The 16,143-nt window shown below is 38.0% G+C and overlaps 1 protein-coding gene across 1 annotated transcript in view; it reads right to left on the minus strand.

Annotated features, from left to right (window-relative positions):
* Window positions 1–559: 559 nt before the first annotated feature.
* The window catches only part of hd (humpty dumpty), a 149,073-nt gene continuing 133,489 nt past the window's right edge, over window positions 560–16,143 (minus strand). Inside the window, exons 9-10 of the mRNA XM_067144388.2 lie at window positions 13,832–14,051; window positions 560–1,783 (exon numbers count right to left, since the gene is read on the minus strand). Coding sequence (XP_067000489.1) covers window positions 1,575–1,783; window positions 13,832–14,051 — 429 coding nt within the window. The 3' untranslated portion in view covers window positions 560–1,574. The remainder of the gene's footprint in view (window positions 1,784–13,831; window positions 14,052–16,143) is intronic.

Genomic DNA, 16,143 nt, shown 5'->3' on the forward strand with positions numbered 1-16,143 from the left:
GTTTGTGTTATATCTCGTCTGGAAATCAGTACTTACATTTTACTTGATGAATTTTCTGAAAACTATTGGCAAATGATGTTATATTTTTGTTCCGTTTTTACTGTAAATAGCTGGGATTGTTTTTGTGTCTAGTAAATATTATTCTGAATTTATATCCTTTCTCTTTTGTGATAGTACTTTTTTTACTAAGCATAATATGAAAATAATTAACATAGGTCTCTCATATTCCCATAAAAACAGGTCAATAAACGAGAATCTAACAATTATTTCCGGGATCATTTCTGTTTCACACAATTGTTGAATCGGAACACTGTTGCACAGGTAAATACGCTGGAATGTCTCCTCAACAATAACGCACACAACAAGTGCACATGCATTGTTTAGGATTTCATGCTAGGGAGTAAACAAGTCAAATTCGTCAGGTCACCGGTGACCCGAACCAATAACTAAAGGCAGCATCGGGTCACCGGTGGGCCGATACGACATAACATTAAGTCATCAAAATTCACTGCCGCAGGGAACGTGTTAAAGTAATATTTGAGCTTGTGTTGTCATTTTCCTGACCCTGATAATGAACACTTGGAGAGAGAAACATTGCACCATCTCCCATAAATCAGTAGCAATGTTAGTGGTGCAAAGTAACCCCTTCCTAGTTCGGCCCCGCCGTGTAGGGGGCAACGCGTCCGCCTGTCACCCAGCGGCCCTGGGTTCGATTACCAGCCGGGTCAGGGGTTTTTAATTGTAAATGATTAATATCCCTGGCCTGGGGACTGGGTGTTCGTGTCGTCCTTAACGTCCCTTTCCTCACATTCAACACTCTACACTTCTGCAATTACAATTACGTGCAGGTTCACATCATATGGAGTAAGTAGTGGCAAATGATCTACAGAGGTTGACGCCATGAACAAATATCATCATTTTAAAAAATATATTAAAATAACCCTTCCTATGGGTAACTTTGGACCAAATTTTGATACATTATAAAATTAAAAAGAATTTCATTTTCGAAGATATGAGTGGTTAACCACCTTCCTGCATCCTTCTAGAATGTGTTAAATAAAGATCATCTTAAAATTCAAAATTTAAGTATTATATACAGGCTGGAAACAAATTTCCGGCAAGAAAATGGTGCAAAGGAACCCCGGTTTACAGTACTCAGTGTCTTTGGACCATAAGACGCAGTCTTATTTTAGGCAGTATATTTTGTAACAAAAAGTGTGTCTTATGGTACAAAAAATACAGTGTTTGATATTTTCATCAATATAAATGATTATGTCAACCACATTTAAAGAAAGATTTCATCTACTGTATAAATAACCAGTACAGTTATTATTGCAAATTAATGTTCCAACAAAAGGAAGGAAGAATTGTAATAACAGGCAAGACAGGTAACTCAGTAAGGCCCAACTGAAAATATGAGAAAATATGGTACAGTATTTGAAATTTTCATTAATATTAATGATTATGTCACCTACATTTACAGAAAGACTTCATCCATAATTAACTAGTACAGTTATTCTCTACACAGTAAAACAGAGGACAGTATCCTGAAGAATGCTCCACAACTTATAATATTATGACCATGTATATGTGCCATCTGAGTTGTACTTTAGACTGTCCACAACCTGGGTACGACTCATGTCAGGACAGCAGAATGTCTCAATCAAGGATGAATGTAAACCACAATCACTTAAATTTTCTTTGCTGAGAACGTTCCATGCAGGAGTTTTAGTGGGAGTATGAGCACCAGGTTTTGTAACACCCTGTTTTGTAGGAGAAGCTTCTGAAATGGAGATCAATGAATGTAATAATCAACTTTGTTCATAAGGTCTTTTTGAGAGTAATATGTGCAAATACAACTGACATTTTAAACACTATTATTTCTGTAGATGAAATTGTCTAATATTAGTTAAAACACAGACAATAAATTAAAAAAACAAAGGTTCACAGAAGAAATAAAACAGTAGTATTCATATTTTTGTGTCACATCTGTTCTGTGTAACAAGCTCCTGTGCAACTAAAGAAACCACATAATGCAATAGATATTAAAACACTATTCAACCTATCATGAATGAAAGAAGAGAATATTCTCAATGTCATCTCTATAAACATATACCAATGAGAATTTCTCAGTAACAGTCCTACATGTTTCATCACAGAGTAAGAATTCTACTTATTTTACATGTGATGAGTATTCTATCAGTGTGTAAAAGTTATGATAAAATGTAACACAAGTTCATTCAAAGTATTACTTTCATATAATATGATTGTTCACTTAAACAGTAATCAAAAAAACCTAGTCAAGAAACTGTATATATATAAAAATTAATATTAAAAGAAAAACACACAAAAAAGGGAAGATAGAAAGTACATGAAGAAAGACATGTTGGTTTACTGCAAGTACTGAACTGAGTTGAAGTTGATGTGGTTTGTTCAAGACTGCAAGTCATCGTATGATGTGACAGGTAAAACGAGATATATATTTTTAAGACACCTTCAGGTTTCACAGTGGGCTGAAAGTATAGTTTGTAATTTACATGTCAGTGAAAACTTTATGGTTCTTTTGCAGTGGAAAATGAATAGGGAGAAATATCTTGAGTTTGTTGGATGTTGAAGCCAAAATATCTATGAGCTCTGACTTTGTCTTGAAAATAATCAATGGTGCAAATTAAAGTTCCAACAAAAGGAAGGAAGAATTGTAATAAAGGCAAGGCAAGTAACCATATCACACATATCACACATATTTATTACATCACACTGACTCTGCAAATGCCATTGTTGGCCACTCCGTGTGAAAGACTGAAACATTTTGTGAAGAGACAGAAACAGAAGTATTTACCTACATATGCCATCCACATGAAATTGTGAACAGATGGCAAAGGAAAAGCTACCACAGTGGTAAGAGATCTTACAAATTCTCAACAATGAGCAACAAAATACAGGAAAGCCTATGCCAGCCATCTAAAATAGCAAGAGAAAACACAGATGACACCAAAACAGGCTTTATCATTAAGCTGATCTTTCGAGAAGTCAGTACAATATAGTTAGATTCACTGACAAAACACTGTACCCTTGCTACAGCAACTTGCAAAAAGTTCTCTTCAATAACAGTCTTCTGAATGACAATGAACTGAGCATAACTCAACTTGCTACATTCATTAAATCATTATACTGCTACATGATTAATGTTATATCTGGAAGAAGTAACAAACTATGAGCCATGTAGACAGATATACACTTCAATTAACTCCTAAATGAGATAGTGATGGATTGCAACTGGCTCACAAGGGAACTATGGAGGAGGTCATATCGAAACCGACTATACAATTTTGCTGAGAGGATGAAGAGACCAGAAAATAGCTATGTACAAAAAAAATTAGCTGCCATTTTGAATTGGAAGGTAACAAAAATTGTGTTTCAAAATCCGTACGGCAACGCAGCTACTGGACAACAGTTGCATACTGCTGGTGCAGTGCACAGCAGAGTGCAGTTGCAATTGAGCTGGAGAGAGATAGAACGAACTGGCAGGTTACCGCCCGCCAAGGCCACTTTAATGTTGTTGTTTTGTTGTCTTTTTTTTGTTGGTTTTTTTTTTTTTTTCACTTTGATGTTAGGGAACGACTGTAAAACATGAATGAGCTGTGATAATCACATAATAAAAACACAAATATTTTTGGCACCACGCACAATGAACATGTACTTCAAGGACACATTGTTCTTCACAGTTTTCCTTACTAGTTTAAAGGCAATATTTTGCTAGCATTTCGAATTCGGGAAATTTCTCCGTTCTGTAACTGGTTATGAACCATGAATTTTTAATCTTGTCCTTGAACTGGGGTGGGGTGGGGGGAAGAAAATTAAAAACGAATGAAGGATTGCATTTTTAATATGCTGTTTCTCTGATAAACATCGAACCGGAAATCTTCACAAACTGGCAAATTATCTGTTAAACAGCGAAAATATTATCCAAGGGCTGTATTACCTCTGTGGTGCTGGATGGAAGCAGGAAAATTTCTATACTGTTGCCTAGAGAAATGTATTCAAGGCAGCACTTACCACTTATACCTGAAAGTAGTCCAGGAATCTAACAATAGCAAACACTTGTCTTCTGGGAATGGAAAGAAGGCTTATTTAAAAAAATGTAATTCATTTTTTCCCATTTTCTCTGATTTTGTGGCTGTTACAATTATAGTTTTTGGCATGAAACATTTCTCTGGAAACACTCAGACCAAAAGTTCCAGTTGCCTCCTATGGTACAATGAATAATTTTGGGAAAAAAGAACAGGCTACATTAATTGTAGGCGTATTTGTGTACAAATAGGTGAATGCACTAACTGACTGAGCAACTGCTTCTGTATGTTTCTCACCAACAAACAATAGTGTCTTTTTCGCTTTCAGTTTGTGCACAAAACCACTTTGATCTGTATTGTATATTGAAGAAGTGATGTAATCTAAAAGTCAGTCTGTAGCTACTTCCACAAATTTCGATGTGACTTTATCTTTTTTTTCCTCCTCTTCTTGCACATATGCACGGGATACACATTTCGTGATTTTTCTATTTATGATTCATCATTTTTTCTTGATGCGACTCAACCAACCAGAAGATGCACAGAAATTACTTTGTCCTACTGATATCTCTCTTGAAACGTTCAAGGCCGACAATCGTCGGTCATCGTCACAGACATTCTGCTTCAACCTTCTTGCTTCTGCAAAGCGAGAAAATATTTTTTTATACATCAATTTCCTCTGTTCAACAAGGGACATAGTGACATAGATTCTAATGGGTTCTTCCACATGTACAGCTGTCGTAGTTCCGTCACCATACAACTTTTGCTGATGACGATGATGCTTGTTGTTTAAAGGGGCCTAAAATCTAGGTCATTGTGAACAGTGGTTAACGAAAGCCAAACTTACTCCCCCACACCCTCTCCACCTCCTGATTTAGCCATAAATGTATAGCTATCCTCCGGTGCAACTCCTACAGCACGTTTCACTTTCTTCTGTGGACTGGAAGCATAGCTTGAACTTGTTAGGTGACTGCAGCATCGCTTCACTGGACAGGAATCAGACTCGGGGCTCAAACTCGGATCCATAACACCTCTTGTACCTGACAACGGTGTGATGTCTTCTCTTTCAGATAATGCAGATGGGGTGTTCCTGCTTCAACTGTCACTTTCGTTATCACTATTTCTCTCCAGACACGACTCCGAGACAATGCTGGCTCCCATGGTATGAGTTTCAATTAGTTTGATCACATGTCGACCCATCTCCCGTTCTTCCGAATTTATTTCACAGAAAGAACAGAGACCTTTTTCACGCAAATAACTTACTCTAGAAAATTACCCAGATTCATGACTGCTCCCTGAAAGGAACATGGTTTATTTTTAATTTCCGATGACGCGTAGAGGCGCGCGGCTGTGAGCTTGCATCCGGGAGATAGTAGGTTCAAATCCCACTATCGGCAGCTCTGAAGATGGTTTTCCGTGGTTTCCCATTTTCACACCAGGCAAATGCTGAGGCTGTACCTTAATTAAGGCCACGGCCGCTTCCTTCCAACTCCGAGGCCTTTCCTATCCCATCGTCGCCATAAGACCTATCTGTGTCGGTGCGACGTAAAGCCCCTAGCAAAAAAAAAAAAAAAAAAAAATCTGATAACCCATTCTTTGGAGCCAGCAAAATTGCCTGGTATGTGGTACTCATACACAACAAATTTATTGTCATTTAAAACTTCTGAACATGAAATCACCACATACCTGAAAGATGATCTGTTAACCCCTGTCAAGTATTTACGATTATTGGAAAACAAATACCAAGTTTCCAAAACTATGAAAACTAGGTGTGAAATATTTAAGTCTACTAGAAACGTGCATTGTTCGAACTTGAGACGGGCAACCAAGATGGAACAACATGTGCCTTGCTGCATATACAACCACTATCGTGCATGAGTGGAGCATGTAAGCTAAAGTGCCCGAGTTTGCTCCAATTCATTCAACAGGGCATGTTCGAAGCAATGTTTGCTGACTAGGGAGGATGACCTTGCTTGCTTTACTGACGTTGCAATCAATGTGGTTCACCTAGATATGAGTAAGCCCTTGTTTACAACGAGCAAAGGGCGGGATTTGGGAGGTATAAAAGGATGATGGAATGGTCGAGTTCAGGGTTGGCGGAAGCAGAGTAGGTCTCGGCCTACAAGTGGCCATAGCTCATCCGTGGTCCGACAGCTCTGCACTCCGACCGGCCAATCAAGCAGAGGACGGGTGGCCACAGCTCTACCATGGCTTTACGCCTGTATATTCGGGAGACGGAGAGGGACTGGTCCACACTGTCGGCTGTCCTGAGAATGGTTTTCCGTGGTTTCCCATTCTCCTGGTGGAAGGAGCATGAAATCAGTCTACCTACTATGTCAGCAATTGCCAGACGTACGTTGTGCATCCCAGCAACCAGTGCGAGCAGCGAAAGAAACAGAAATGCTTTTAACAAATCGTAGGAGTCAGTCAGACCCAGACAAGGTCAATGACTTGTTATTAATTCATAACAACCATAACAATGAATAATTAGTTTGCAATTCATTCCCAATTTGGAGTTAGAGTTCTTACACTAGCCATATCTCCTGGATAGAAAACCTTGAGCAAAGAGAACTTTTAAAATTAATTTTGAGGGTTATATTAAACTTTATGTGATACAATGACATTAATTTGCACAGTTTATATAAAATCTCTTTGGTATGGCTAATAGTGGGACATATGGTTTATGCAGTAATAATGTGTATTTAGTTTCCGTATATAGAGCAGTCAAGTACGCTAGCCAGGAGGAATTCACGTGGTTGCACGTGAACTTCATTAACCGTTTTCTCCGACAGGAGTGATATTTACTATGTACGAGGCAGGCCCAGCCCAGTATAGAGACAACAAATATGAGTTTAACTGTTGACAGTTTCATGCCCAGTCATGAGTCCACCATTGAGACAAAAGCGTAATGTTTCGAGAGATAAAGGTACGCGAGACAAACTTACCAGAATACAGCTAAACAAGAATGGAGGGAGGCGAGCACTTCTCCTGTGACCGAGACAGCGTGGGAAGGAGTGAGTATCACGGGACAAGGTCGAATGAACACAGCTCGCCCCGCCTATGAGAGGCAAAGTTCGGTCATAGTCATACTTGACACATATGAACCAAGCATAGAGAGTGTTTTGCATGACATTAATGTCTACCACCAGCAAGAGTATTTTTTAAGACCGTTCAGCACAGCAGGACTCATATGTGACAGAAAAGGAAGTAGGCTCGACCCCAGCAGAGTAAGAATGCTTGTATATTTTAACAAAATCTTAAACACTAAAGCTACTGTTTTATCATACATTTATTTTTACTTTTAATAGCATTGAATACCTTTTAACATTTGGTTTATGGAATGATGCAGAACTAACTACCAACTAGAACTACATACCACAATAAAATTTAACTTACAATTATACTTTACAGACACTGAAGTGTTAATATAAAAAAATGTCTGTTTATTTATTTATTTATTTATTTATTTACATTTTATGGCCTTCATTGGACCATTCTAGCCAACTTTATACAAGGAATTTTTCTGTTTCCTGTCAACCAGTACATCTTGGTTCTCTTGGATTTTATCTTCCTTTCTTCATCGGAAATCACCTTCCCTATTGTCTGTTTGTTGATTCTAGTTTGCAGTCTGGTTTGTTTGTCGATTAATTTCCTGATTTTGTCTGTTTCATTTCTCAAGTCTTCCACTGTAATTTGTAGTTCATCCATATCTTCCTTGATTTCTGTAATCCATTTAATGTTGCACTCTCTGGTGTCATGATTAGATGTTCAAAAAATGAAATGTGTTTCTTCCTGATTGTGCTCATTACTGGTTCTATTTCCTTGTAGACTGTTTCATTAGAAGCTACTCTCCAGTGTCCATCTTTTTTGTATGATTTGTTGATGCACATTCTAATGATTCTTCTCTCTATCTTGAGTATTTTGTCTATATGTGCAGTGTTAGTTTTCTGAAGAGGGTTTCACTTGCATATATTATTTCTGGTTGAGTGACCGTTTTGTAGTGTTTTAATTTTGTTACTATTGACAGGCCCTTTTTGTTGTAGGTATTATTTTCTTGGTGACATATTGTGCTCTGGTCAATGCAATGTTAGCTTTTCGTTGAGGTTATATGTTATGATTTCTCCCAGATATTTAAATTTATCTACAATTTTGATTTCTTGGTTTCCTATTTGGTTTATGAGTGCTGGGTCAGTTAACATGACTACTGTCTTTTCAAATTATATTCCAAGACCAATTTTCTGAGCTATTTCCTGTAGTGATATAACTTATTGTCTGGTTTCCTGAATATTGTTGGACAAGAGAGCAAGGTCATCAGCAAATCCCAGGCAAATTAAACTTATGTTGTCTTTGTGTCTTCCAAATCGGGTGTTCTTTGGGTTAATACAATATAATGTTATTGTTGATCAGTTTTATGAGCTTTTGATATTTTAGGCTTTCACATTTAGTTCTTTTCCTACTCTGAGTGGGTAGAGCATCTAATGTAAAGGCAGTTCTTCCTTCTTTCATGACTCCCTCTTGTCTTATTCTTCAAAAGATTGTTCCTGTACGTTTTTTTCTCATTTTTTAAATAATCATCTTCACATTTTCCCTTGTTGGTATGACCATGAGTTTTACACCTTAAGACAATCATTGCAAAAACTATCAGCAGCTAACACAATTACACAATTTCTATGTTCACAATGCTTTGAAATTTAGTATTTTATTTCAAGAATGAAAGTATCAGAGAATTGAGTATCAAGACAAAAACATATACTGGTGCAGAGTACGGAATATTGACCGATCTCTATAAGAAATATCAAGTTTATTACATAGATGAATCGGACCTACATCTATATATATAATAAGAGTTTTGTCTGTACATTGCTCAGAATTTAAAAAGGATGGTATTTCTGTATCAGTCATGTTCACAGTAACAAGGAAATGCACCTTTTGATTTTCTCTCAATTCTGTGCATGTGTGTGTGTGTGTGTGTGTGTGTGTGTGTGTGTGTGTGTGTGTGTGCGTGTGTCTCACGAGAAAATGGCTGAAGAGAATTTAATGAAAACTGGTATGTGAAGTCAGGGAACGATGCACTATAATCTAGGCTATAAATAATTTTACTTACGCTGAATGAAATGGTAGTTTAGGGGAAGGCCTAAAATTTAATTCCCAAATATGAATATTATTAATGGTCCTATCAATAAATACTACATAACTAAAGTTATATAGAATTAAATTTCCGATCATTTATGTCTTATACGTTTTTACCATTCCGGCTATGATAACAGAGATATTCGTAGATTTTGATTTTATTGTTGCAAAGTCCATATCAACGCCAAACCATCAGAAAATGGGTGAACGGAATTTAATGAAAATCGGTATGTAAAGTCTGGGAATAAGGTGCTACAGTCTATGTTATAAATAATTTTTATTCATGCTGGATGAATTGATAGTTTAGGGGAAGGTACCTAAAATGTAAATTTTTAAATACCTATGTTACTGTATTACATACCGTAACAAAAGTTATAGAGAATACAAGTTCCAATCATTTATGTCTTATACAGCTTTACCGTACCAACTATGATAACAGAATAATGAATTTAGACTTTTGTTGCTTAGTCCACATCAATGCCAAACATTGTTAACATCGAAATTGTGTAATCATATTAACTCCTGATAGTTTTATCGTGATTGTCTTAAGATGTAAAACTGTGTGGTCATACCAACAAGGGAAAATGTGAACATGATTATAAAAAATGAGAAAAAATCTTAAAGGAACGATCACTTGAAGAATAAGACAAGAGGGAATCATGAAAGGAAGGAAGGACTGCCTTTACATTAGATTAGGGCCATTCAGTAATTGCGCTCTGAGAGTGTGCCCGCGCTCGGGGAGCACTGGGCAGTCAGACCAGCGCTCCTTCCCCTACCACCACTACAGTGTGGCAGCGAGGAGACCTGGGACAGACGAACGATGTTCGGACCGCACTGACTAGATATGTACATACAGACATGCGGCTGACGGCTTTTGTGGGTTTATTGGCATTGTATTGATAGGGCTGTTTTGCCATCACAAATATACCACATATATAAATCGATACAGTTGAAAGTAAGATAGGACTATTGTGGTAAACGTAATAATGAAACATGCCTTTAACAGGTTTTGAATTCATTTATGGCTGATTTATAGTTGCTTTTGTCTAGCAGAGCAAAAAATTTCCACGTCGACATATGTCGACAGTGGGCGCGAATGGGACTGCCTCAGTACTGATATACAATTTTCATTTATTCTTCTCAGAGTGACCGTCGAGCAGATCGTAATCATCCTAGAGGAATCACAAAACATCCTAGATGCTAATATATACATAGAACAACCTGAAAATGCTTTCCATAGTGACGGGGATAGTGATGATGACGAGTCTTGTGGAGATATTTACAGACTCTCTGGTAATCAACTCCGGGCTGATGCTGAACTAGTGTGTACAAAAATAAGTGAAAATGGTACGATGGTAATGCTGAAACGAAATACATAACAGTAATTCAGCCAGCATGTATAATTCTGCATAATATGCACATGGGGAGTGTCGATCAATTGGATCAAAATGTATCTTGTTACCGCATCAGCATCAGAAACAAGAAATGGTACTGGCCTCTAATTGTGTTCCTTCTGAACGTCTCCATGGATAATGCATGGCAACTTTACCGTTTGACCCCAATTTAGACCTTCTCAGCTTCCACGCTACATCGTTAGGATATATATCCTATCTCGTGCCGCTACGCGTCCTAACACATGAAGACCGAGTACGAAAGTATCTTCACGCGTGTTGCCAGAAGTGCATTCCGATGGGGTATCCCACTACCTCGAAACAAGAGGGAAGCAAGTGCGGTACGGTCACTGTGGTAAAGCTGCCAGGAAACAGTGCAAAAATGTAACGTTGGCCGCCACGTCCTTTGCTTCGAGTCATTTCACTCACGCTAAACCAGACTGGATGAAGAGAAGCAGAGTGTGACCTCAAAACGCAAACTAAACTGTTTTGAAATTCTACTCGTAGTTTTCCTCTTTTGCTATTTTCAGAGTGATCATACTTGCTCAAAATTTGGTATTGTGTGTATAACAAGTACTATAAACATACGAATATTGTCCTTTTGTTTTGAAACAGTATGCATTCTAAACTGAGATGAAACTGTTCCTCATTTATGTTTGAATCATGTTTTTTAAATATTTTCTGCTTATTCAACACATATGTGACTAATATTCACTAACTGATTAATTATTACATTCATATAAGCTTAAAATGCAAAGAAAAGTTCCTTTTTTTGAGCATGTCTCTTACCCTACCCGTTCATGCTCACTGTCGACATATGTCGACACGGTAAATCTCCGCGAAAATATGTTAATGAAACCTAAAATCATCATAAGCCTTTCATTTAGGTTACAAACATCTGTACTGTACTTACGAAATATATCGCAATATTCCACAGAAAAATAATTTGGGCAGATATGGGTTAATAGCCATTCATAGGAAGAGGAACTTGGGAATGGAATAGTTTCCAGTTTCTTTGAAGTCATTTACGAGAAGAGAAGACTAGGTAAACAACTGATAGGGAATCTGCTACCTGGGCAACAGTCCTATATGCTATATGCTATATGCTTTACTACTGTAACGAAGATTGGAATCAATCATAACATCACTTTCTATAAGTAGCACACATATAAAGCATTTTCCTATTAGGCATAATAGGTATTGTGATTAAACATTTCAATGAAATATATTAACAAAAACGAATGAAAAGAGGCATACAGATGAATACAACACTAATAATGAAAATAAAAAATATTCGGCATGATGAAGACTCGAACCTGCATACATCATATTACAAAGCAAGCACATTAGCCATTACGCTACGAGAATGCTTGGGGTAATTGAGATACATATATTAAATTATACCTGGTGTCTGAAAACTGAAAAGTTAAAATTAGAAAATTAAAGCCCATTTGAGATGATTTCCAAATAGGTTTTGATTTTATATCCTTGTAGAGTTTCTTTATGAAAGCTTGATGTATAAAATGTGTCCCCGACGCTGTCGATGCAAGAGGCTGGTGTGACCATTGCAACTCAAGGGCAGAATTAATGTTCAAAATCCTGCAATACAATATCGATTACTGTTGCGGTATCATGCTTTTATCAATATCATCATCATCAGTCAATTCTATCAATACATGATGTGGCCTCTTTAGTTGTGAACTTGGGTACGTCTTTAGCAGAACTCTCCAGGTAGAACGGTCTCGAGCAGTTCTCTGCCAGGTAGCAGGTCTTTGTCCCATCTGTCTGGCGGTCTTCCTCTAGGCCTTTGATGATCTCTTGGACTCCATTCTAACACTAGCTTCGTCCATCTGTCACCAGAAATACAGCTAATAATGTTCAGCTCTCAAAACTTGCCCAGCAGGTACAGTCTTAAATAGATCAGATGTAAGGCTTTTCAGGCGTTTGCTCTATTAACCAGTGTTTCATCTTAGGTCTGACACTAGACTCATCAGAGTGGGATGTGTCAGACCCTAACCACTGTCGCTGGGGTGTATGCAGGCGAACTTAGCAGAAGCCCATTATAAGAGGCACAGTCTGATAACTGCATACGGCCACAATGGAATTATTGCCCGCCTAGCAATTCTGAATGGAAAATTCTAAGTTCCCATGGAGGGAATTAGATATTTTTCACCAACAGAGCATGTCAAAAATAGATCGGATGTAAGGCTACATCCCCTCCATGGGAACTTAGAATTTTCCATTCGGAATTGCTAGGCGGGCAATAATTCCATTGTGGAGATTTATCTCCCGTATGCAGTTATCAGACTGTGCCTCCTATAATGGGCTTCTGATAAGTTCACCTGCATACACCCCAACGTCAGTGGGCAGGGTCTGACACATCCCACTCTGATGAGTCTAGTGTCAGACCTAAGACAAATAGAGCAAATGCCTGAAAAGCCTTACATCTGATTTATTTTTGACATGCTTGATTGGTGAAAAATATCTAATTCCCTCCATGGGAACTTAGAATTTTCCATTAGGTACAGTCTTGTCGGGCCCTCGAAGTGGCCGATAAATTACACGCTGGCTAACTACGATTTACACTGATAATTGCGCTACCTGAGAGTGGTCAAACGGAAATATCTTTTTACGTGGAGAGCAAGTTACACGCTGCTTTACCCGTAGGTGGTAGAACTGGCCCTAAGTCGTGATGCTATGGTATATTCAACCATGAAACTATACATGCTATCTTACTTATTGCATAACATTGTCAAACTAAATGTAATCAATAATCATGTCACTTATCTGGTCATCCTGGGTGCTCAGCTACATGGTTAAACTGATATACTGAAGAGGTTAAACAAACCGACATGATCCTAAGAATGGATAACCTATTCTGACAAACTTTTACAGTAATATGCCTTTTTACACATCCTAGCATGATTACATGTTCAGAGGTTCAGTACAGTGCTAGGATGGACATACTCAAACTAAACATGGATAAGCAAATTGTTAATTGTTTCAAGTTGGAAGAAAAGATTTGCTTTACTTGCATGTTCCTTGTGATCTTAAAGAAGATATAGCATACGTAGAAATATACATTTAGTACGATCACTGTCATGTCGGCATTAATAAGATAAAGAATAACGAAAAATAAAAATATGACTAATCTCACGAACAATGAAACAGCAACAAAGAAACCTAACGATCTTCTACTTGAAAATAAGTTTTCTTCTCATACATTAATTCAGATTAACTTACCTGAATCTTGGGAGCCATTCATCTCTGCTATGGATTCAGCAAGATTCACAGCTATGGAAAATGAACGAGTTGATTCTACATGGGCAAAGGTCGCAGAAAATTCATCTTGAGATTGACGCATAAGTCCACAGAGGTTGTGAATGGTGTGTGGTAAGATGGGGCCACGAACTTCAATGGAATGAAATGACTCCGACTCAACCTTTACAATACTCTGGCGAACCTACAGAGACAAGAAAAATTTATTGAAAATTACCACATGTTAAGAGAAAAAACTTGAGGTATTTCATTAGATATTATGTGGCAAGTAAGTTTATTGTGGAAGTCCCTGTCAAGCTTAGTGAAATTATGAGAGCAAGAATGTTCATAACTTGCCAAGCACTCAATTCAGATGTTAAAAAAACCATGATTCAAACGTTAAGTCCATGTATAGTAAATACCTTCACTTGGTATCGTAATCCAGCTACATTTATACGCGTGATATTTCAAATAGAACATCTTCCAGGTTATCAAGATTTAAAAATGGTCACAAAATCCTTATGCAATTTTTAAATTATTACTGCAAATTTCCTTTATTTGCTGTGAAGCCAAGTATTTTCATAATGGTTACTACATATTTTAAAGCTGCAACCCGAGTTCCAGGGGGATGGAATTTTATTACAGAACAACATCATCATTACCAATTTCTACAAACAAACTGACGGTGTTGCAATGGGCAGTCCTGTGAGTCTGGTGATCGCAAAATTCTTTATGGAAAATTTTGAAGAAATAGTAGTAGAGACTGCACCACTGAAACCTAAGGTGTGGCTGCGCTTCATAGATGACACCTTTGTGATCTGGAGCCACGGAGAGGAACAGCTACAGCTGTTTCTATAGCATCTGAATAGTCTTATCACTAATATTCAGTTCACTATATATATATATATTTTTTTTTTTTTTTTGCTATTTGCTTTACGTCGCACCGACACAGATATGTCTTATGGCGACGATGGGATAGGAAAGGCCTAGGAATGGGAAGGAAGCGGCCGTGGCCTTAATTAAGGTACCCCAGCATTTGCCTGGTGTGAAAATGGGAAACCACGGAAAACCATCTTCAGGGCTGCCGACAGTGGGGTTCGAACCCACTATCTCCCGATTACTGGATACTGACCGCACTTAAGCGACTGCAGCTATCGAGCTCGGTCAGTTCACTATAGAGACAGGACTTGACTTATTTCCTGTTGCTCCTCCTGGAGCATAGGGCTTCTGTGAAACACTTCCATCTGTTCATATTGTTGGCTAACCTCTTCACTTCATTCCAAGTTTTTCCCACTGTTAGACATTCCTCTTCGATCGTCTTTTTTCCGGGTCTTCTTCGGACGTCCGCGCTTTCTAGCGCCTTGGGGGTTCCAGTCGAGCGCTGTCTTTTCAATGGCTCCAGCGGCCTTCCTTAAAGTATGTCCTATCCAACGCCATTTTCTCTCCCTTATCTGCATTTCAATTGGCTGCTGGTTAGTTTCTTCCCATATCTTCATTTGAAATAACATCCGGCCATGTTCTGTTGATGATACGTCTTAGACAGCGATTCACGAAGACTTGCAGTTGTTTAGTTGTCTTCTGGGTAACTTTCCACGTTTCACAGCTGTAAAGCAGAACGGACTTAACATTTGTGTTAAAAAGTCGTAACTTAGTTTTCCTAAAAATGTTCTTGTTTCTCCATATAGGATACAATTGAACAAAAGCACCATTCGCTTTCCTGATACAACTCTTAATGTCTTCTTCTGCTCCTCCAGTCGTAGTAACCATACTCCCAAGATATATGAAGGAGTCTACTTGTTCTGCCTCTTTATCATCTAAAGACAATTTATCATCAATCTTGGAACTGACCCTCATCTCCTTGGTCTTATTAATATTTATTAAGTCCAGCATCCTCTGCCTCCTCGTTCAACCGCTTAATCTTCTCTTCCATATCTCTGAACCGTTGAGCCAGTAGGCAGGTCATCTGCAAAAACAAGGTCTTCTAACCTACCTTTAAGCCCCACTGAATCCCCCTTTTCCGACCTCGATACACTCTCCTGAGCACACTATCCAACACAAATAGGAAAAGGGTCGGAGAAAGACTACAGCCCTGTCGAACTCCCGAGGTCACATCTATTAGTTCAGTAAGATCTCCCATATGCAGAACCTGACACTTATAACCCTCGTACATATCCTTTATAATATTCAGAAGCTTTTGTGGTATACCATATTCTTCAAGTGTTTGCCACATAACTCTTGTATTTACAGAGTCAACGGCCTTCTCAAAATCAATGAAAGATGGATTTAAATCTAAGAAT

The sequence above is a fragment of the Anabrus simplex genome, chromosome 1 (genome assembly GCF_040414725.1).
Source record: "Anabrus simplex isolate iqAnaSimp1 chromosome 1, ASM4041472v1, whole genome shotgun sequence".
In the NCBI taxonomy this organism is placed as follows: Eukaryota; Metazoa; Arthropoda; class Insecta; order Orthoptera; family Tettigoniidae; genus Anabrus; species Anabrus simplex.